Below are 24105 nucleotides of genomic sequence, written 5' to 3' on the forward strand. Positions count from 1 at the left end.
CTCCACACAATTCATTTCTCTCCATCCCCTCAATAAAGTTACTTAACAGTATTGGGTTAAATCAAATAGTCAAGGTTTAGTATACTATCATTTAAACAAATGTTTTTCACTGCTAAGCCAGTGTAATATGACTATGGCTCCTTTTTCTGTAGCCCTTTGTTTTTCCTAGAGTTGATAACTACCTTGTCTTTCATTTTGTCTGGTGACTATTGCTGTTTTTAGTTGAACTCTTCAATAACTTTGTCAAACATGTGATATATTTTCTGTTTGCTCAAACACATCATTACCATTTTCTCACACCAGACTTTCTTCCTGGAACCCCTGTGCAGCTGTATGGGAAAGTTATTCTTTGGGTTTGCTGAGTACCTACTGTCATGAGATTTCTGTTCATTGCTGCCCTATGTCAGATGCTTTGTTCCTTAAGTCCCAGTCTTCCTCATTTTCATTAGAATACATCATCCAATAGCTTTTTGGGAATGGATGCACAGAAGGTCAATATTTTGAATCCCTGCATGTATGAAAATGGATTTTAATCAATAGTTTGGATGGCATAGAATTCTAGAATAAAAATAATTATTAAAACTCGATTTTCAAGGTATTACTCTATTGTATCACTTCTAGTGTTAAGAAATCTGATGCCATTTACATTCTCAGATCTTTATTGTGACATATTTTCCCCCTTAATTAATTTTACAATTTTCAGTGATATTTAGTGTGATTCCTTTTTAAGTCATGTGCTTATCTGAAGAGTTATGTATTTCAGTTCTTCAAAAATTATCTTTTACTATTTCTTTATTCTTTATTATTTTTTATTAATTTCTCCCTTAGCCTTCTATATTTCTGGCTCTCTTGTTATTTAGATGTTATACTTTCTGGATGGAGTCTCTAATTTCTTTTCCCTTTTGCTGCTCACCTCCATGATCTCTTTTACTTTCTGAAAAATTTCCTTGGCTTTATCTTCTAGCCTTTTTACTGATATTTTAAATTTTCAACTGTATTATTTTTCACATGCAAGAGCCCTTTCTTGATCTCTGTTCACTATTTTGCTTTAGTATTTATTGTTTCATAGATGCATTTTTTTCTTTTTCCTCTTTGAGGATATTAATCAAATGTTTTGTTACTGTTTTTAAGATTATTCTGCTCAGCGTTGTCTCTGTCTTTGTTGTCTGTCTCTGTTGTATTCTGTTTTTCTCTGAACCTCACCTTTTTTTTTTCTGTCTATTTTCATTTGTCTGTGATGATTTTTGGTAGTGCAAGCCTGTTTGCCTGTTTGGAGCCCGTAAGCTGACTGAAGTCTGTGTGCGTGAGCACAGCTTGTCCATTGCTGGGTCTCACTGTGGAGTGACCAGGTTGCCAGCCAGATGTTTTTGGTGGTATATGCATATAGAACAAAGGGACCACTCAGAATGCTGCTCCATGTTTTTTTCTGGAGAGATTTTTTTTTTTTTGAAAGAGCTTGACCCTCTAAACTCCTGTTTGAGGGTTGGTAGTTTCATTTGAGGCCTTCTGGAAGCAAGGTCAAGGAGGCAGGTCAGCTCACCACTTAGCTCTTTTGGGAAAAGAGCTTCTTTATTTATAGGTGGGAAATTAATATAAAAGTTAAAATAATTAGATATTTGGAGTGTCATGTTAAATTATTGTGAAAAGTTGGACAAGAATAGGATCGTAGACAAGAGAGGTGATGGATTATGCCGATAAATTAGCATGTGATGTGGGGGTGGGAGCGTTATTGCTGAGAATAGATTGAAACTGGTAGGTATAGACATGCCATTTACTCACTTTATCATCATCTTCTTCTTCAGTTTCCTTCTAGGTGGGGAAGTTCATGTTTTCTTAGGTGGGAAAGGTTGGACTTTGATGAGCCCTATTTTCCCCCAGGTTTTGTAGTATCTAGGGAGCACAATATTTACACTTGCTAACAGCCATGCAGTTACATGAAAATCATGAGTCTTGCCCCACTGGGACAAAAGCATTCCTTTTCTGCTTTCTATAAGGAAGCTTATGAGATGAAAGGATGTAGTATTTGAAGGTTCTTTGGAGTTACAGAGGAAGAAAGAAGGAAGAGGCACTGAAGTTTACAAGTGAACATCTCTGTGTTCTTTGTTTAGTTCACGGCTTCTAGGAATAGAAATGATATAAAATGGTAAGGAATTTGAGTGCAGTTTATTTATCTAATAAAGGGTCATTTCAGAAAAGGTTAGATAGCTTTGCCTTTGAGTTTATTGTATTCCTAAGAAACCGATTTTACTGCTTCTGGATTATGATGATAAAAATAGCAGATTGTACCTTTTTCCAAAGCTCTATAGTTCACATTGTAGCACCAAGAGTGATCTGATTTAATCAGCAGAATTATGAGTTGAACTGAAGAGTTTGAGTAACTTGTTTAAGACCTCACAGCAGTGAGCAGAAGGGCTGGGACCAAGTGTTTGATATGGATCTGCTGCTCTTGCCACTCCGCCAGCCTTCCTAAACTGCTTCCCTGGGCAAGACATTTAGGACATTAAAGGACTTTGTCCCGTCTTAACTAAATGCCTGACAATTAATGATGTTCTTTTTTAAGTAGCTTTCTCTGGAGTTGTTATTTTTTGATCAAAGGATTTTATATACAATCATTTTGCCACTTTGAAGTCAGACATGTGAGGAAGATATCTTTGCTGATTCAGATACATTTATTTATAGCCTCGTTGCAGAGGCAGGGTGGGAAGTGGAAAGAAGAATGGACTTTGAGTGAAGAGTCTTATGCCAGCACTAGCACTAAATATATGATTTTAAGAAATTTTCTCAACCTCTCTGGGGAGCCATTTCTGCCTCTATAAAATGGAGGCCATAATAACCACTAAAACCTAACAATTATTTGCAATGGTTATCATTTTGGAGGTAGTAACAATAATGATAAAAATAGCTAAGTAATTACCAAGCACATGCCATGCGCCAATCGAAGTACATTACATGTATTAACTCATTACATCTTCACAACAAAGCTATGGTACACGCTCTTGCTATCAGTTATGAAATTTAAGACATAGAGGATATTAATCAAATGTTTTGTTACTGTTTTTAAGATTATTCTGCTTGGCATTATCTCTGTTTTCTCTGAACCTCACCTTTTTTTTTATGTCTATTTTCATTTGTCTGTGATGATTTTTGGTAGTGCAAGCCTCTTTGCCTACCAGGGTATGTGTGAAAGTACGTAGCATGAAACTTGGCACATGCTAGTTGTATCTGGTTCTGTATAAGGTAATGCTCCTCCATTACATGTCAGATATGCAAAACGCCCACATTTGCTAAATCGTGTTCCTTTTTTGCTTTTTGAAAGTGATCTTATTTACTTGTCACAGTCCAAAGGTCTTTCATTTTTCTTTATATCAAGCCATGAGTCACAGGGAGTGGGTCCCAGCAGCTCAGGCTCCCCGCCATGTGTTCTCAGAGCGTGCTGCTCTGCGGCGGGCGCTTCAGTTGAACCCAAGTACCTTTCTCTTTGGTTTCCTTCTTTTTCCAATCAATTTCTTTCACACACTTAAGGTAGCCATCTCAGCTCTCAGAGTGCTTTAATATAAGCTCTATACATACATTAATTCTCTTCCTAAGAATCTTACTTACCCTTTACTTGTTTGTTTACAACATTGCCTACAACATGCTGGCTACACTGTAGACTCTTCCTGTTTGGCCGTGGTAGCATTTTTGGGGCATTTCTTTTTGAACAGAGCCCATTCCCTTGATGTCTACTATATCACCTTTCCTGTAGATTTGCATGTATGTGGCCAAAGGAACAACTCCATGTTTTCTGAAAGATCTAGAAAACTTACAGCAGGTGTCTCTCCTCTTTCCCTTTGTGTTGGTCATTTTGGTGAATTATTGGCAGAGGGCACTTCCAGTTGAAAGGCAATAATGATGTTCTTGAAGACTAGACTTTAAAGAATCTGCTGATTTCACAGAAGTAGTATTGTTTTTGGTGTGTCCCTCTGTTCATATACTTTGGGTCCCTGGTTTCTTCTTATGTGGGTTCCTGGCTAGTAAGAAAAGGATTCATGTTTCCCCATTTTGATTCATATTCCAAACTGGGGACTCTTGACATATAAATCCTTCCTGACTTATACCCTTCAAAATATAATATAATTTAATTTTATAACATTAAATAATATAATATGATATGATATGATATAATTCAAAACAGCAATATAATTGTGGTTACCACACTAACACATTAGTGACTGATGGGTAAGAATGGTGTTTTAACTTTTTCCCCTTAAGTAAATGTCATTTCTAATATAGTTGATACTAAAGTAGAGTTGATTTAGAGTAGAAATAGAATACTCCTATGTAATGCAAGAAGAAAAGGAGTAATTTAATTTTAGCTATTGCATTTGAATGGTTGGTAATGATAGCCTGGTGGACTTTGTAGAAATTGGGGGCTGGCGTATTGGGACCAGCTAGCCAGGCTCGGGAGGAGCTTCTTTTCCTATTTCTCACTCTTACTTTCCAAGGTTTTCAAATCTTAGGATCATATAGGGGCATTTCCATTTGACTGGGATAGAAGATAGAAAATGCATTTAATGTGGGCTTGAGGGCATCTGTTTTGCCATCTCTTAGGGCACTTGTCAGTCCAATCAATGGACTTTTTAGAAATCTCCTTTTCTAGTTGAAAGTGGCTCTGCTGTTGCTTTCTGATAAACATCAGATTGTTTTCTGTGGGTTTATTTCCTTTTTGTGAAATAGAGATTGTGATATTACCTATCATTTTACCAAGCAAAGCCTGTAAATTGAAGTGCATCAGGGGTTCATGCAGGATGACTAAATCTGGGAGTAGGTGGCAAGAGGCACTTCCAGGTCCCAGTGATCTGCCGTGTCATGATAATGTCACAAGAAGGTGCCACAAAGTGACTTCTGATTTTGGTTTGCAAATAAAAATTGATCAGTGTTTTCAGAAAGGCAGGCCTCTTTGTTCTTCCTGTGTTGATGGTGGGAAGGCAGAGTCTCTTGTTTTGCTGTGGGGTCTTTGTGCCTGCATCTCACTATTCTAACGGGCTTGGATGCTGGCCACTGTCAACTCCTCCTGCTTACATCAGCTTTCTATCCCTTTAGCATTTTAACCTGTTGTGTAAAATATTATTTAGTTATGTATACATGGAAGTACATGGAAATACTGAGAGCTCCTGTTCACTGAGTTGTGTGCAGCAGAGAGAAAATATAACCTAGATACTTACAACATGGAAAGGCTTGACATTTTGCTACATTGTCTCTATTCATTTGCTCAACAAATGTTTATCGAACATCCATGAGGCTGTAACTAATCAAGGGACTTAGATAAGGCAGCGGACCTATACATATGTTTAAAAAATAATCCCTTATAAGACCACAGTAACAATAGTAAGAATTTGAGGGCTCCAAGAATATTAAATAGGGATAAAAGGACAGAAATGACAAGATGTTTTGGCTTATCGCCCAGTTTTCTAAGTTAGGAATCAATTGCTTAATGGAAAGTGATTTTAGGGGATCTGTACTTGCTGGTGAAAGCTGAGGAAGCAGCCATTTCACCCCAGTTTAATGGGGCTGAGTGCCTACATGCAGGGGAAACTTTTCATCTGAACTTCCTTAGGTTTTCCTTAGAAAGGACTACAATTTGGGACGGGAATGAAGAAGAGAGCTTGGATGCTAAATTAATGAGTTAAAATAAACTCTTTTCAAGCTGTCACCTTCAGAATAATGTTTCAGAATGGTGGGAGAATTGGGCGCTGTCAAAGAAAGGCTGGAATCAATGAAGACAATATTCTAGTGGTTGTAGCCATTGGCTAGGAAAGCCTTATAATGTTTTACTGTAATTAGGCAGGTAAGTAACAAAGGATTGGGATTTGTTCATCAGAAGCATGAGTAACTGCTCCTAGAAGCTGAAAGGATCTTGTCCCAGTAAGCCCACTGCTCACATCCTTCCGGGAGGGCTCTTTATGCACCAGGCCTCCTCTGCCCGGGGGAAAAAGCCAGGACATGCTGGGGCTGGGCATTTGAATCCAGATTTGAGTCTTCATTCTGTGCTCTGTCTTCTTCCCACTGCCTGTCTGAATTCTTACTAAGTGAGCACAAGCTCCGCTCTGGAATATTTATAAGTCTGATTAAGATTGTCTTCATTGAAGAAAATCGACCCAGAAATGTTAGGTAAGCCTGCCAAAGGCACTCAGTCTTGGAGAAAAACTGCATTTGTTTCCTGGTCTTCATTCTGCACTCTGCAAAGTTAGGGAACTGGCCACAAGACCATCCTCACTTCTCACACCAGCTGCAAGTTCAAGGGTCCCCAAGACCATTCTCATACTGGATGATTTGGTAGAGGGACCCATAGGACTCACTGAGAGTTGTTAAAGTTCCAGTTTTACAATCAAAGGCTACAGATTAAAATCAGCCAAGGGAAGAGATCATGGGATAGAGTCTAGGAAAGTTCCAAATGCAGAGCCTCCCGCTGTCCTCTACCAGCAGAGGTCTGGGCAGTGTTGATTCTCTCGGCAGTGATGTGTGACAGTACATACGGGCTACTGCCAACCAGGTCAGCTCACCTGAGCCTTGATGGCCAGAGTTTTTTTGGGGGGACTTGGTCACATAGACATGGTTGAACGCCCAGGTGGCTGACCCAAGTCCCATCCCCCCTCAAGGTATTGAGCTGATATCATCTGACCTAAAGCTCCCCCAATCTTTGATCTAACAATCAAAGAATTATTAGATTCTCTGGTGTGGCCCAAGGCCCCCTGTAAACAAAGACACACTTACCAGACAGGACATTGCAAGGTCTTAGAGCTCACCTCCCAAGAGCTGAGGGCAAAGTCCAGACCTTTTTTTAGGCAAGGTTAAATTCTTTACTGCATGCTCTTAGACTCAGGATGACCATGAGAATAGTGATAATGATGAGACAACAATAACTGTGATATAAGGAAAGAAGGAAATGCTATTATAAGAGTACATGGATTATATTTTAAAAGCCTATCAACCCTATTTAAAAACAGCTCCACATTCTTTTATATTTAGACTTAGACTTATATGGTCAGAAGTAAGAACACAAGTTAAAGGCAATTTGACACACATGACTTTTGGATTTCTCTATCTTTAGCAGAGGGAGTCACAATCAAAACAAAGTCTCAAATAGTTTAGAAATGGGTTTCCTTTCAATAAGATACAGGTATTTGTAGGAAGTAATATTCTCTCTCATTAATAATGGGATTCTTGAAGTTGTTTCCATTTTCTTACTGATTATAAAGTGGGAGCTTATGCTTGTGCTGAGTTAATTCCACTGTTTATTTACTGTGGCTAGATTATTTATGTGGATTTTATTTTATATTGTCTGAGTTGTAAGCATACAGATTCTGAGAAACCTATTGGTAAAGAGGAAGAATTAAATGCTGGTAAGGTTGAGTATGGTGAGGGCATATGAACTGTTCTGTGCATATAAATAAAGGTTAGAATTTGGCTACAAAATAAATTAGTCTAAGAGCAGTGGCCTGCATCTCTAAAATAGATAAATGGGACTGCTTTCACCACCCGAACACATTTATCTTTAGGGAGGATAGTCAAGAAAATAAATAGACAAAATAGTGTCAATTAGTTTGAAGTTCAAGGAAGGGAGAAAAACCCCCAAGCAAGATGCAGTTGAGACGTTCAGGAATTTCTGTTCGCAGAAGTGATTATAACAACAGCAGGTAAAAATCATTACCCATGACAGACTCATAAGCCCCTTTTCAGAAAATGAAAAATAGAATCAGTTCTGGTGAGCCCTGTCAGCAAATGAGCCTCCCTAAAGATAAACGGTACCCCTTCCGCCCCCGAAAGAGGGGGGATTAAATGTTTCAGCACTGAGTAATGTTGGTGCTCCTGCTGCCGAATGATGCCTGTAGCCGCAGAGAGCAAATCCCAGTGTCACACAGGGCTGGGGACACCCCAAAGGTGCTCAGCAGACTCACCTGTTTGGCCTCCTATGCGGCCCAGATAGTCAGTCTGGTAAGAGTTCCCAGTGTGCTCTGTAAATGCTTAGCTGGTTATTTGGGAAGCCCATTTTGCCATTCGGAACAGTTCTCAGGTGTTGCCATCACGTTTTAAAAGAGTCATGTAGTACCTTTCCATCGCTCTTACAGAAAACCTCTGGGGGATCTGGAAATTCTCTCCCTCCACTTGTTCATACATTGCCTGATTTCCACATCATCTGTTGAATGTCAGCCTTTTTTGGAAGAAGTGTCAGGTAGCTATGGAAAAATTGTGCGATTTGACTTGGTTTGCTGTCATCTGGCAGTGAAACTGGACTCGGAGCAGACGGCCCCTGGGAATGTGCATTTTTAAGGACATGACTGGTGTTTGATTGAGGCGACAGAGAGGAGACTCTGCACGGGGGAGGCACTGACCCACCTCGACTACAGGAATCCCAGCCTTCAGAATCCTCACCTGCCGTTTCACTCTTCACCCGCCCTGTGCTCTGCCTAAGGGATGGATGATACTGTTTGGAAAAGCAGGTTGAGCATCGCAGTTCTTGGGCACCCTTTGCTGGAGCTCATGTGATCTACACAGCTGCTGTGATTGGTGATGCCACTCACCGAGCTGCTGTCCCTTTGTCAGGAAATTCTTCTAATCGAAGGGCTACCACAAAATCTAAGTGACTCGAAATGTTTGAAAGGATGACATAAGTACAGTTTAATTATACACGGAGCAGTGATTTACAATAATACTGTGGTTTCCCCTTTTCCTACTCTCTGATGGACCCATCTTCGATAAAGCAACGCAATTATCATCCATGAATGTAACACATGAATCAGTGTGAGTGGCGAGGGACGGGTCCTATATGCCTGGCTATGGTGATAATCACAAAATGCGTGTCCATCTGCTACCCCTGGCGCAGGCCAGAGCCGGCTGGAGGGCGTGAAAGCTGAAAACCGTGGGGCCCAGGAGAGCTCAGGGGTGCAAAAGCTCAGAGCAGAGTGTGGCTGCTGCGATGCCATGCCCATGACAGTGCCACACGGCAGAGACCCGGAGTGAGGCAGGCCCTTCTGTTTCCACGGCTGCTGCCAGATCCCCTCAGAAGCATGCTTTGGCTTTTCTTTCTTAGGAGACTCTCATAAATCAGGGGACTGCATGTTACATAAAGTCAGGTTTTTAAGGTCACTGAAAATGTTTTTCTTTTGTTTCTTTGATTTTTCTCACCTCTCTGTGTGCATGTGCGTGTGTGTGTGTGTGTGTGTGCCACAAGCATTCTAGCCTCCACCCATCCTTAAGGCTTCTTAAGGCTGCCTAATTCCCCCCTGTTGCTACTTTCCCACTTCTTAAAGGAGAATCTCTAGAACCTTCCTCCACAGTAGGTAGGGCCAGTTGATACTTGATACAATTCCACCTCCACTCCCTTCCAGTAAACACACAGAGATTCTCGTATCTCTTCTTCGCCTTAAATTTAACACCACAGTTGTATGAATTAATTGGTTTGTACCTGTATTCTTTTAATTTACAAACCTTTGCTGAGCACCTCTTGTCTATTAAGCACTGTGGTAGGAAAATAAATAGCAATAGACTCAGCAACCAAGTAGGAATGACAGATATGCACTCGGATTATCTTGTATGCTTTGTAACTGTACGGACAATGTTTTGCAAGTTTTTTCCTTCAGCTTGCTTATTTTGCCCAACATTAGATATTTGAGATTTGTCCAGGTTATATAGGAGGCTGTAATTTGTTCATTTACATTGCTTATTAGCATTCTTATGTAGTAATACACTGTAATATGTTTATCATTCTTCTGTTGATACTTAATGCTGTGTCCAGTTTTTCATTATTATGAAGAATGATGTAATAAGATAACTTACTGGCCTACTGTAATGATTTAATAAAATAAAATTTGAACTTATTGCCTTGTATGCAAGGTACAAGAGTTTCTCCAAGGAATACACCAAGAAATGGAATTGCTCTCAAATATTTGCTTGCAAAAGCTTACATGCTCACCAGCCGATTTAAGAATTCCCTTTTGACCTCATCATCCCCATACCTGCTATTGCCCAACTTTGAAATTTTGGCCAATCTGATGATATCTCACTCCTTACTGCTAGCTCATAAGGATGACAATTTTTTCCCCATGTGCTTACTGGTTGTTAAAATTATCTTCCATGGGAATTTCCATTTCAAATCCTTTTTCCGCTTCTCTTTTGACTTGTGTTTTTCTTCTTTATTTGTATGAGTTCTTTATATATTGTGGATGATATTCCTTTGATCTTTACGTAGGTTGAAAACATATTTTCACAATTTGTGGAGCTTATTTTCACTTGTGTTGCTTTGTATACAGACACTTAAAATTTTTATTTAAGTCAAATTTATCCCTGGCATCTTTTACACTTTGCACCTTTTAAAGAAATCTTGTCTAAGAAGCCTTTCACTACTCCAGTGTCTTAAAGATAGTCTCCTTATATTTTGTTGTAGAACTTTTCACTTTTACTAATAACACCCAGGTATTCTGACCACTTGGAATTTATTTTTGTGGATAGTGTGAAGTGGGGATCTAATACAACATTGTGCAATATTGTACCAGTACCATTTATTGAGCAGTTAGTCCATCCTTACCCTACTGATATGTAATAATCTTTGTTGTACACCAGGTTCCCCTAACATGTAGGGCCTACTCCTGGCAACTTGTCATCTCTGCACACTGTCACAGTTATGAGGGCTTTGTAGTCAGTTCTTAGTAAGGACCAAGTGAACCTGCAATTTTTCTTATTCAAAGGGTCTTAACTACTCTTACATGTTTATATTTTGATTGAATTACATTAAATTTATAGATTAATTTTTAGGTAAATGAGACCTCTATGATGGTTTTTCCAGGACACAGTAATGGAAACTGTGAATTCCTGAGGGAGAGGGGTAGGTTTGAGGAAGGGATAGATAACAGTAAGTTCACTTTTGGTCATTTTGAGACTGAAATGCCCTTGGGACATCCTATGGAAGGAACCATAGGAAATGCAGGTCTGGATCTCAGGAGTGAAGGCAGAGCTAGAGAGGAGATCTGAGAGTCGCCACTGTGAGGGTGACGGCTGGCTGAGGGGAGCACACCTTGGAGGATGCCAGCAGTTTGTCAGCAGGTCAGGGGGCAGAGGTTGGTAGGCAACAAAGGGCAGTGAGGAGAGGAGGTCAGAGACATGTAGAGAATGTGGTGGAGAGTGGGGAAGCTCTCCAAAAAAAATACGAGTATCTTATCACCATCACCATACACACCTGCTAGAATGGCTAAAAAATGAAAAAGACTGACATCACCAAATGTTGACAAGTATGTAGAACAACTGTAACTCTCATATCCTGCTGGTAGGGTTGTAAAATGGTAGGACCACTTTAGAAAACTTGGGGGTGTTCACAAAAAGTTAAACATACAATTATGCAACTCAGCCATTGCATTGCTAGGTATGTATGCAAAATAAACAAAAAAATGTGGCCATACAAATACTTGTATAGGCATATTCATAGCAGCTTTATTCACAACAGTCAAAAACTTGAAACGATCCAAATGTCCATCAGCAGATGAATGAGTAAACAAATGGGCAATCCACACAATGGGATCGACCCAGCAATATAAAGGACTGAACTGCTGATATATACTCAGTAATATTGGTGAATCTCAGAAACAGTAAGTTGACGGAAAGAAGCCTGGCAAAAACAGTACTTAATGAATGAATCCAGTTACATAAAATGCAAACTATAGTGACAGAAAACTGAGGCTGGGGACAGGATGAACTACAAAGAAAGACGAGAAATCACTTAAGCATGATGGAAATGTTCTAATCTTTAAATACATGAAGTTTATTATTTGTAAATTGTCCCTCAATATAATTGATAACTAGAAAACAAAAAGAAGAAAGAAGGAAAGAAAGGTGTCCTTAGCAGTGTCAAATGAAGAGACCTTGACAGAGGTTACATGGCAAGGAGGAATCCTTGGTGATTCAGAGGGCTGGTAGGGCAGAATCTTGGTTTCCGTGGGCAGAAAGGTCAGTGCCCTGCCTTCCCTCCTTCTTCCTTTCCCCCCTCTCTCTTTTTTCCCTCTTCCTCTTTTTATTCTTTTCTTATTTATAAGTTCGATAAGAGTAGAAGGCAGTTACTTAAGCTTTTCAAGATATTTATGTTTGCCTTGGGAAGAAGCTGTGGACAGGACTGGATGGAAGGCCCGCGCTCTGGAGAGTGACTTCCTGACTCTAGCCATAAAACCCAATCCTTTACAAAGCTGGCTGCCCCTTATTTAAAAGTTGAAGAATTACTGTGTTTATCACATTTCAAGTTATTTTAGTTTAGTTTGGAATTAGACTAAAATTATCTAACCTTAATAAAAAAGATTTCTACCCTGGGGAACACGATGCAGAGGGAATTGTGCTCCATCCCAGGGCAGTGATTCCAGGTTCCTTACACTTTTATATCAAGGTATAAGCTGCTGACTGCTCTGTAGATGTGTGACTTCTGGCAAACCTCTACACGTCTCTGAGCCTATTTGATAAGGTGGTTATAATGACGGAATGAGACAATGCATGAAAATGCCCAGTGTGCTTGTTACATAAAAGGTGTCCAGTAAGTGTGAGCTGTGTCTGCACCCCAGGCAGGCATTCACTGCCCATGGGAGCTTAGTACCAGCTAAGCAAAAGAGAAATGTGCAGAGTGTGAGAAGCAGTATTCTCTGGAAGAGTTAATGTATAAAAAAGTGAATGCAGAACATTCTTAGATACCGAAATTGTGCCCAGGTCGGAGGTTGGGGGTAGGGGTGCAGGGTCATTTAGAAAGGTATTTATTGATGAGATGAATTTTTCCATTGTTTTAAGAGGATAGTTTGATGGAGCAAAGAGTAAAAATTTCACCTGCCATGGGATAGAGGCTCAGCGGGGTCAGAAGGAGAAGGAGGAGCTAAAGGGGGTGGGAGGTGGCATGGTTACTGGTGTGTGTGTGTGTGTGGGTGTGTGGGTGTGTGCACATGCATGCGTCTGCATGTGAGGAAGGGCAGGTAGGTGCTTGCAAGATGCCACTGAAGGAGTGTGTTCAAGCCCATTTTGAACACTTCATGATGTGAAGAGCAGTTCTTTGTAGTCGTCTGAGAGGTGAAGTCATGCAGTTGAAGTGGCCCTAAAGTGGCTGGTTTGGCAGTGGGCTGTGGCCTAGGTATTTGCAAGGAGAGGTCAAAGGCAGGCAATCTTCTAGCAAGGGGCTGAGGAACTCTGTCTCTGCACCAAGCAGGATGAGAGGCTAGTGTGGATTTCCTCAGCGATTACAGCCTCTGTTGCCTGAAGCTGGGGCCACGGACAACCACAGAGGAAGAAACGTTTATTTGGCCAGGGTCATTGATGGCTTCCTGGGGAGGAATGTGCTTGTGCTAATCACAGCCTGCTGTTGACACCCTGACCTGAGCACCCACAGTCTTGCTGGATGCCACACAACGAATTTCTCATCTGCTTTAATTATCAAACCTTTTCTATAGGGCTGTGGGTTGGGGTGGGGGTGGGCTTCAGTTTTCTTAGTGTTTTTGATTTGAATTTATACAGCATGGAAATATTCTTATCCGTATGGTCATGGTGATGATAGTAGCAGGCACTTCACAGCACTTCCTATGGTCTAAGCACTTTCCCAAGCCTATTACACACATTAATTATTTAACCATTAAATTCTTACAGCAACCTTAAGGGTAGGTTTTATTATCATCATTCCCAGTTTACAGGTGAGAAAACTGAGGCATAGATAAAATAATGAGCCCTTAAGTGGTACACAAGGATTTGAAATAACCCAGGTCTCCTGGCTTCAGAGTTCCTCTAATAACCACATGTCTACATTGTTTCTTACTATGTACATAGAGGGTGACTCTTTACAGATAGGAACAAACCCACCTGAGCCCTTTTTAAGCATTTCTTTCAAAAGGCCCCCCTATGTTTATAATCCAAAGTCTTTAATCTGTCTCTTTGCTTCTTGCATCATCATGCAGTTCACAGTCCTCAGGCCTCAGGGTCCCAGGCTTCGGTTGAAAGCCGGTCTGCGAGGTGATTTGTTCGCTGGAGTTCAGTCTTCTGTGCAGACGAGCACAGCCTGGCCCACAGCGGCCCACAGGACTGTTGTAGCTTGGACGCAGATTCAGAGAAGCAGACCTGGGATCTCAGGTGGCATTCTGAGGAGCTCCTGAGGTTGTCTAAAAAGTAGATACCTCAGACTTGAAATGATGGGTCAGGGCAAATGTTTGTTTGTCTGTTAAAAATTTCAGCAGTTAGCTGAAATACTGTTTTCTAACATTAAGAAACCAGAATGCCTAGATCTTAAAAACTGGTGGAAAGATGTTTAGCTAATTAAAAGGGTACCTTTAAGGAGTGATGGGAGAGGAGAAGTGGGAGGGCGTGAAAGCTGGACTGTCACCCAGAGTAGTGATTCTGGATTCTGGATTCCTTATATTAAATTAACACAGAGCTTCTAATTTTTCAGTTGTTGGAATGACCTTCTTTCAGTCTGTTATCTACTGGAAGAGGCAGAGTGGGAGAGGCACTGTCCCTGGCCTCTGCTGGGTAGTGTGCACTGTCCGCCTGCATGCAGGGCACCTGTATACACACCTAGCACTGTGGCTTGTGCCTTACACTGACAGAGCCCGTTTTTGTGTTTTCCTCCCTGGCTGGTCTGGGAGGTCCTGTTAAGTAGGGCCTCTGCCCTCTTCTGCATCTCAGCCTCTACAGTAGGGTCTGGCACATGGTGGGGGCTTGGTACCTATTTATCAAGCTCAGTTGGCTTCAAGACACGTGGATCAAATATTTGCTGTGTGACCTTGGGTGATGACTTGTAATGAACTGGAACCATCAGTTCTTCTGATCGGTAAAATGGAGGTAACACCTACTGTACTGGATTAAATATGGTAATATGTAAATAGGGCTACACAGAAAGGGCCTTCAAGAAATGTTAGTTCCCTTCTCTTTCCTTAGACTGAGCATAACCAATGCCAGATGCCAATACAGAACCCATATCCACCAGGGCATTTCTCATCCATCCTCAACCATGTTTCTAGCTGGAGACTGAAAGGTCAAAAAAAGAGTCAACATTGTCCTTTTTTGAATATTACAAAAGACCTTGCCCTTTGTGGTTAGAGATTTGCCTTAAAATAATGTATCATTTTTCACTTGGAACCACTTGCATTCATCCTTTCTTTTGGCATATTCAGTACATGCAAAATTACATGGTAAGAGGCTGTGGTGAAAGGCCTGCTTGGAGTCAGCCTGGTTCTTTACAAATGCACACAGAACATTTACCAAGATAGACATACTCTGGGCAATATAGCAAGTCTAAAATTTAAAAAGTCATACAAAGTATGTTCTTTGGCTCCAATAGAATTAAAGTAGAAATCAGTAACAGAAAGCTATCTGGAAAATCTCCAAATGTTTGGAAACTAAATGACACATTTCTAAATAACTCCTGGGCTAAAGAAGAAATTAAATGGGAAATTTGGAGTTATTTTGAAATGAATGAAAGAAAAACTACCACATCAAATTTTGTGAGATGCAGCTAAAACAGTGCTTATAGGTGAATATATAGCACTAGATGTCCATATTAGATGAGGTTGCAAATAAATGACTTGAGTATCCACCTGAAACTCAGAAAAGAAGAAGAGTAAAACCCAAAATAAGGTGAAGAGAGGAAATGATAAAGATGAGAGCAGAAATCAGTGAAATAGAAAACAGAAAATAAAATCAAGACACAGAAGTGATTATTTGAAAAGATTACTACAACTGATAAACCTCCAGCCATACTGATAAGTGTAAATAAAAAAAGATAAATTACCAATATCAGGAATGAGAGATGACATCACTACAAATTCTACAATATTATGAACAACCTCATGTTAATAAATTCAACAATTTATATGAAATAGACAAATGTCTTGAAAGACACAACCTACTGAAACTTCCCCTCAAAAAAATAAAAACAAAACAAATAACTCCAGCAGACCCAAATGACTTCAGGGAATTTTATCAGCCATTTAAGGAAGAAATTATATCAACTCTCTACAAACTTTTCCAGAAACTTGTAAAGGGAGGAATATTTCTGAATGCATTCTATGAGGCCAGCATTATTCTGATACTAAAACCGGACAAGACATTATAAGAAAAGAAATATAGACAAATGTTCCATATGAATATGAAGCAAAATTTCTAAATAAAATTTTTTCAAATTGAAATCAGCATTACATATAAAAAAGAGTGAAACATCATGATCAAATAGGATTTATCCCAGGAATGCAAGGTTGGTTGAACATTCACAAATTGATTGGTGTGCATCACCATATTAAGAAACTAGGAGTAAAAACCCCCTCCATGATTATGTCAATAGATGCAGAATGCATTTGACAATCCAACATCTATGCTTGTTAAAAACTCAGAAACTAGGAATAGAAGGGAACTTCCTAAACTCAATAAAGAACATCTTCAAAAATCCTACAGGTAACATATGTAGTGATAAAAGGCTGAATTCTTCCCTCTAAGATCATGAATATAGTCAGGATGTCTGCTTTCACCATGTTATTCAACACTGTATTTTAGCCAGTACAATTAGACAAGATAAAGAAATTAGAGGCTTCCAAGTTAGAAAGGAAGAAGGAAAATTGTGTTTATTCACAGACAAAATGATTGTGTAGAAAATCCAATAGAGTCTACAAAAAGCTACTGGAACTAATAAGTGAGTTCAATAAGCTTACCCAGAATAAGTAAATATGTGAAGATGTATTGTACAGCTGACCCTTGAGTAACACAGGTTTGAACTGCATAGGAACATTTACACACAAATTTTTTTTCTATAAATATACTGGAAAATTTTTTGGAGTTGTATGGAAATTTGAAAAGACATTTTCTTTTCTCTAGCTTACTTTATTGTAAGAATACAGTATCTAATATATATATATATAACATACAAATATATGCTAATTGACCATTTGTGTTATCACTAAGGCTTGTGGTCCACAGTAGACTGATAGTTAAGTCTTTAAAGAGTCTAAAGTTATACATGGATTTTCAACTGCACAAGGTATGGCACCCTTAACCCCCCACATTGTTTAAGAGTCAGCTATATTTTTGTATATACTGGCAACAATCAGAAATTGAAATAAAAATATACCATTTACAATAACATCAACAACAATAAATACATAGGAGTAAATCCAACAAAATATGTGCAATATCCATACCCTGAAAACTATAAAACATTGCTGAGAAGATTTATTGTTAAAATATCAATTTTTTCCACAAATCGATCTATAGATTTAATGTAATCTCAACCAAAACCCCAGCAGGGATTTCCTTTGTAGACATTTACAAGCCAATTCTGAAATTCTTAAGGAAATTTATAGGACCTGGAATAGCCAAAACAATTTTTAAAAAGACAAACATAGTTTGCAGACTAACATTACATGGTTTTAGGACTTATAAATCTATACTTATCAAGATAGTTTGTTATTAGTGTGTAAAGATAGATGAACAAATAGGTCAGTGATTCAGTCGTTCCAATCCTAGGTATTTACCCAAAAGAAGTGGATACATATTCCATATAAAGACTTTTACATGAAAGTTTTAAGCAATGTTATTTGTAATAGCCCCAACTGGAAAGAACCCAAATTTCCATCAACGGGTGAAGAGGTAAACAAGCTGTGGTACTCCTATACAATGGAGTAATACTCAGCAGTAGAAACAGAGAATAAGCTATGAATACATCCAACCTATGACTCAATCTCAAGATAATTATGTTGAGTGAAAGAAGCCTAAAAAAAATAGAAGAGTAAAAATTACATACTGCTATGATTCCATTTATATAAAATCCTAGATTAATCTAATTAATTAATTAGTGTTTCTCTGGGGATGAGAGGAATAGGGGGAGGAAAGAGGGATTGCCAAGGGGCATGAAGAAACTTCTGGAGGAATTTCATATGTCCATTATGATGACTGCACTAAAATGATACACTTGTGCTTGTTGAATACTTTAAATATGTGCAGTTTATGGCATGTCAATTATACCTTAATAAAGCTGTTTACAAAAAAAAAAGCCACTGAGAACCTTAGGGGAGTTTCCATCCCAATCATTCTACTGAAACTTCTTCCATCCAGGACACAATGGCCTGTTTCTTCCCAATCTAATGGTTTCGTATCTGTCTTGACTTAGTCCTTCATCAGCAGTTGACTTATTTGAGCGCCTCTTCTAACACTTTGTTCTCTTGGCTTCTTAACTGCACAGTCTCTTGGGTTCCCCCCAATCTCATTGGTTTCTCTTTTTCAGTCTCCTTTTGCTGATTCCAACACTTCTACCAGACCTCTGTTGTTAGGGGTCCTCTGGCCTCAGTCTTCAGACTTGTTTTCCTTTCCATTTATGCTTTATGTCTCTGAGCCTTGCAATTCAAAGTATTGTCACCTGTGCCATCCAATAGGATTTTCTGAGATGATGCAAATATTCTATATCGGCATTGACCATTACGGTAGCCGCAAGCCGTATGTGGCTATTGAGTATTTGAAATGTGGCTAGTATGATTATGGAATTGAATTTTAAATTTTATTTAATTAATTTAAACTTAAATAGCCACATGTGGCTAGGGGCCACTGTATTGAATAGCCCATGTCCAGATCATTGTGTTTACAAACTGTGGGTGGTAACCTATTAGCTGGCCTGTATTTTTTCAAAATAAAATAAACTAGAACATATCAAGGGGTGTCACATACAGTAAAAGTTGCCTCATTTTTCACTAAACTATATACTAGGTTGCTGTAACTATGTATGGATATAGTTATATATATAGTTTCACATGTATATATATGTAGGATCACATGTAGTTTTTTAGGGAGTTTTGTTTGTTATTTAGTTGAAATCGCTGATCCAGATGCTAGTGATGCCTGTATTTATGTCTTCAGCTGTGAGCTGAAGTCACAAATAATGTCATTTATTTGTCATCTTGACATCTCTTGGATATCTAGAAGGCATCCCAAATCTGGAAACTTGTTTGTTTTTCCTCCAGTTTTCTCATCTCAGCAATGGCATCATTTTTCTTCTAGTTGCTGAGAAATAGTGACCTTAATTCCCTTTCTTCCTGCTCCCCTTCTCTGGTACCCTCTGACCCCACATTCAGACTAGCAGCAAAGTTTATTGACTTTGCCTCTGAAATGGATCCCAAACCTACCTACTTAATTTCCATTTTGGTTTCCATCAGCTTACTCTAAGGCACCGGTGTCCCTTGCCTGGCCACTGCCACACTGGTCTCTTGTCCACTCTTACCTTCATAAGACCTTCTGCATACAGCAGCCAAAGGGACCCTTTTAAAACCTAAATCAGATGATGTTGCTTCCCTACTTAGAAGCCTCGAGTGGCTTTCCATTGCACCAAGAATGTTCTCTCCTCACCTTACTTGGATAACAAAGTCCTGGCAGGCTGGCCCTGTAGCCCCAGTATGGCTCCCACACATACCCACGTTGGTCTTTCTGTGCCAGTAACACCCACTTCCTTGCTTGTTTCTCTGCAAGACCTTTGCCCATGTGCCATGACCCAGACCGCCAGATCTTACCCAAGTTGGCCTCAGTTTATCAATTCAGGTCTCAACTCAGATGTCATTTCCTCAAAGGGTCAGCCTTCCTCTGACTAAATTAGTGCCCCAACCTCAAGTCGGAGTGATCTATTCTGTAAGTAAATGAGATATGTTGTTAATTAACAGCCTAAAATACGTACAATACAGTATATTGTTGTAGACTTACAAATTATGTGAATATAAAATTTTAAATTAGTTTTTTGTGAATGTTGGTATATTATAAATATAAGACAAGTTCTTTAGATTTTTTAATCACTGAGATATATGCACATCATGATCAATTTTTTTAAAAAATTTGCATTTGATTTGAATTACTAAATTACTTTTGTCTTGAAAAAGAGAAGTCTGTAGTCTAGGGTACATTATTCCTTATGTGAGTTAGTCTTTACTTGTATAATGATCTTTATTAAAACTGTTACTAAAATACTGTAAAAAAATTACCAGTTATTAACAAGATAAGCAATAGGGTTTGTAATTCTGACCTTTGCTTTCAAAAAAAGGAAAGGAAATCTGTACTCAAATACTGAGACTTTCTGTAGCAAGTCAAGAGGTAAGAGTCAAAAAAAAATGAAATTGAAACTCTGTGTACAGTATAGCATGTATTGTCTAAACCACACAGTAAAAGATAGGAAATGCATTTGACTTTGCAAAATGAAAAACTGAATGAAAGTGTGAAATTTGGGCATTATTTTATTGTGGAAAAATTTTAAATTAGGTAAAATTATGTTCAGGAAATTAAAATAGGGCCTCATTTTCCTTCACATGTATTCCATTCTGTCCATGGTCAGAAATGGTGGTGATTAAGCTGTTTTTGTCCTTTGACCCACTTTGAATAGCTCTCCAAAGGGTGTAATCCAAATTGCAGATTTAAGGACAAAGATGTTAATAATTGTTCATAAAGCCAGGAAGCACCCATTGGTGGGGGAAGTAAGCAGCTTGTAGAACATCCATACAATTAATAAAATATTGTATAACCATTAAAGATGATTTTTAGCAAGACTAATGTTGTAAAGAAAAGCTTCTGACAAAATGCTAAGTGAAAAAAAGGATATATTTGTACGGTATGATCTTAATTAGCCAAAAACAGTTTTCATGGAAGAAAATATGTTAGTGATTCATTCTGAGAAGTAATTGCTGCTGGTTTGTATTTTCCAAGTTTTCTAGAAAAAGCACATATTACTTTTATAATAGCAAAACATTTATTAAAAAAATTTTTGGTAACTAATAAAATATTAACGATTAAAATGCGTTTTAGAGGAAGAGACTAGTTGGTAGCGATCATTTGGTCTAGGTGTTTATGACTAAGGGCTGTATTTGGCAAGGGAGATTGTCTGAGAGCTATTTTTCAGAAGGCTGGAATGGAGAGGAAGGTTTCTCTCCAAACCGTCCTTAGAGGTTTTCCTCCCGATGTCCCTGATATACATGCATTTTTATCATTCATTGGCTGTCACTTGGTGATCAGAAAGTCTGACTCTTCAGCTTTGTCTTTGACAAATATAAAATGGGCAAAGTACTTATTATTTAATAAATGTGACTTCTTTGGTAACCAAATATTTTAAATCATGAGGCAACAACGAGGGATTCCTGTTGGTATAAAGTGGGAACCATTCTAGACAGTTCTTCAGTCTTAGCTTCTCATCCATGAATAGGACATGAATTCATTTTAGTGGGTCTCTCCCCCAGCATTACCATTTAAATGAAATCAGAATAAAATAGAAAATATGGGGTGCATTATGTATAGTAAGTATTCATTAAATTTTTATTTCAGGTGTGTGTGTTTCTATGTACTGGACTGTAAATGTACAATGTGTGTTTAAAAACAAACTATGATTTGCAGTCAAAAAAAGTCAAAAGACCCTTATTGTGACCTAGACCAGTGAGTCTCAATATGATCTTGGGATCAGCAGGAGAGGTATCGCCTGGGAGCTTGTTAGAGATGCAGGTTCTCAGGTCTACCTCAGACCTATTGAACCAGAAACTGAGGGTAGGCCCAGCACTCTGGTTTAACAAGTCTCCTTGGTGATTGTGATGCAGACTTAAATATGCGAACCACTGGTGCAGCCTTGTCGTTCCGGTGTGGTACAGTCTAACACTGGCATCACCGGACAGCCAGATGGCGATGCGGAATCTCAGGCCCCAACCTGGTCCTACTAAATCAGAATCTACATGCTCCCTGGGTGACTGGTATGTTCTTCTTAAAGGTTCATTAGAGGTTGAGAAGCACTGATCTAAACCACATACACCTTCAGGGGCCAAGTAGATGATAGGAACAAATGAAGGAGCCTGGTTTTCTCTGTAAAGACAGTGTAAGACAGCATCGTGGCATGAAGTTTAAGTGCTCTACCTTCGTTTGAAAATTTCCTGTATTGAACCAGGTGGGGTTAGCACATCCACCCAAACTTATCAACTGAAGTTAAATGCGATTGACCTCAATTATGTAAAGCAGATTTTGAATCCAATTTTAATAGGGTGACCCCCCCCTCTTATTCACTTCTTATGATCTCTCTTAGGAATTCATCAAGGAGCTGCTCTCTCGGATAAGAGGCATGAGAAAACTGAGCCCTCCACAGAAGAAGACTGTATAATTCTGGTACAGGGTGGACTCTCCCAGAGACGAAGAGGGGTCCTGGCATTTGAACCTCATGAAGTCTCTATTAAAGAATAGGTGTCCTTCTGAGCAACTTTCTTTTGGGGGGGAGGGGATCTATTAGACATTTATTCAAGAGTGCTCTTTTTTTTGTTTTTAAAGATTAATGTAACATTTTAATAGCAAACCTATCATGACTGGTTGCAGCCCAACCAGGGATTATCAAACCAGGCAGACATGTCAGGATGGGCTGGGCCAGGCAGCATTTTCTTCTTCCAGAAATTGGAGGTTTAGGACCTAACTGTACAGGGATGATGGTTTTCTTACAACCAGTTTGGTAATCTTTTTTTCTTAAGTTGTACATTTGACTCAGATGTTGAATTTCTTGTATATGTATATATCTAAGTTAAAGTGTACATGTGAGTTGTACCTCACATTGACGGAATAAACTTGTGGTTGTCCTTTAATTGGAGGTCGCAGCATGTGTCTTTTCAAGAGGCCACTAGGTATTTTTCATGTGATGGTTGCTGACCTTCAACATTCACTTTATGCACCAAAGTGAAAGAATGCAGTGTATCCGTTATTTTGATGAGCTACACTACAAAAAGTTGAGTTGGTCAAGGGCTTAATTTGTGTAGTTTATATTATTTCATTAATTGGGATGCTTCGCCAGGTCATGTACTTATTGCCTCATTTGTGGTATTTTAAAGTTTTATAAGCCCTTAATTTGAAGAGCTATTTGGATTTCTAGAGAAATGCCCATACTGAGTGATATTCTGCATTGGGAAAAGGAAGCACTGTGTAGCAATTAATTCTCTGCTCTCAGCCAAATACTGTATATTATTCTCTCGCCCTGAAAATAGGCAAAAAGAAGTTAGCAGATTATGTATCTTTGTCCTTAGAAGTTGAGCCATAACTTCTGTGACTGGGCAGTATCAGACAGAGCCAGTGACCTGCATGCCGAGCAGGGGTGGAGGTGAGAAAGGAAGTTGGTACGGGAGGGATTGCTGTTAGGAAGCGCAGTGGAGATGGCACTTCTGGTTTCTCCCAGTGGCATGTGGTGAGGACTCTGACCCCTGGCCCTAATTCTGCATCCCAGTCCCCTTGCTTAGAGCTATGCCTGGGGCACCTCCCCTGCCCCTCTCAGTTATATTCCAGCTTCTTGGGGAAGGATCAGCATTCTGATGGATGTGGATGGGGTGAAAGGTCAGAGTAGAACCGCCTCCCCTCCAAGGAGGCCTGTGCTGCCTCCCCACAGAAACCCCAACTACTGTAAGATGTCTCTAGGTGACCCTGTCAGAGGACAGAGGTCAGGCATTTTATATCAAGGGTGCTCTGAACATATTTTATTTTTTAAAAGAACTACGTTTGTTGAATTTTCTGTATACTGGCAAGCTTCTGAAAATGTATTTAATTTTATAATGTTTACCAATGTTTTATTTACAAGCTATTTACTCGAATAAATGGAACTGCTTACAACTCTGCTTACATGCTCACCTTGCAAAACACGTTAACGTGATGGCTTTACTTTGTCAGAAGCTCTGCTGCTGATGGGGCCATGCACCTGTACTTAACTTTTCATTTTCAGGACATTTTCGGGCTTTGACCCTGGCCATCTCCTTATGAAAGAAAGGAAAGGAGCTGTACGGAGCGTATTTCTGGGTTGAGAAGGAAACAGGAGATGGACTCTGTGTTCTTGGCCCTGCCTGGCTTGTAGGCCATGCTCCTTTCATTTAATTAAAACTCCCTTTTCCCCATATGATATAAATCCTCAAGAAGATTTCAGATTAATAAGATATTCCAGTTATTGTCAGAATGTCATGTGCCCATCAATACAGAAAAACACAGAATTTGCAGATTTCCTAGGTGTGACCAGCCCAAGTTAATGGGTTTTCAGATGGAGCAACAATTAACATTTCTTCCAAAGGCCTTAAATCCTCCCACATAACGTACTCCTCCCCGGCCCTCCCA

The 24105-nt window shown here is 39.3% G+C and overlaps 1 protein-coding gene and 1 pseudogene across 1 annotated transcript in view; one reads left to right on the forward strand and one right to left on the reverse strand.

Moving 5' to 3' along the window:
* The window catches only part of PPP1R14C (protein phosphatase 1 regulatory inhibitor subunit 14C), an 87359-nt gene extending 63746 nt beyond the window's left edge, over positions 1–23613 (forward strand). Inside the window, exon 4 of the mRNA XM_037022953.2 lies at positions 22058–23613. Coding sequence (XP_036878848.1) covers positions 22058–22132 — 75 coding nt within the window. The 3' untranslated portion in view covers positions 22133–23613. The remainder of the gene's footprint in view (positions 1–22057) is intronic.
* Positions 1193–7135, reverse strand: LOC140845507 (large ribosomal subunit protein eL21-like; annotated as a pseudogene).
* Positions 23614–24105: the final 492 nt, after the last annotated feature.

The sequence above is a fragment of the Manis javanica genome, chromosome 13, assembly GCF_040802235.1.
Source record: "Manis javanica isolate MJ-LG chromosome 13, MJ_LKY, whole genome shotgun sequence".
Lineage (NCBI taxonomy): Eukaryota > Metazoa > Chordata > Mammalia > Pholidota > Manidae > Manis > Manis javanica.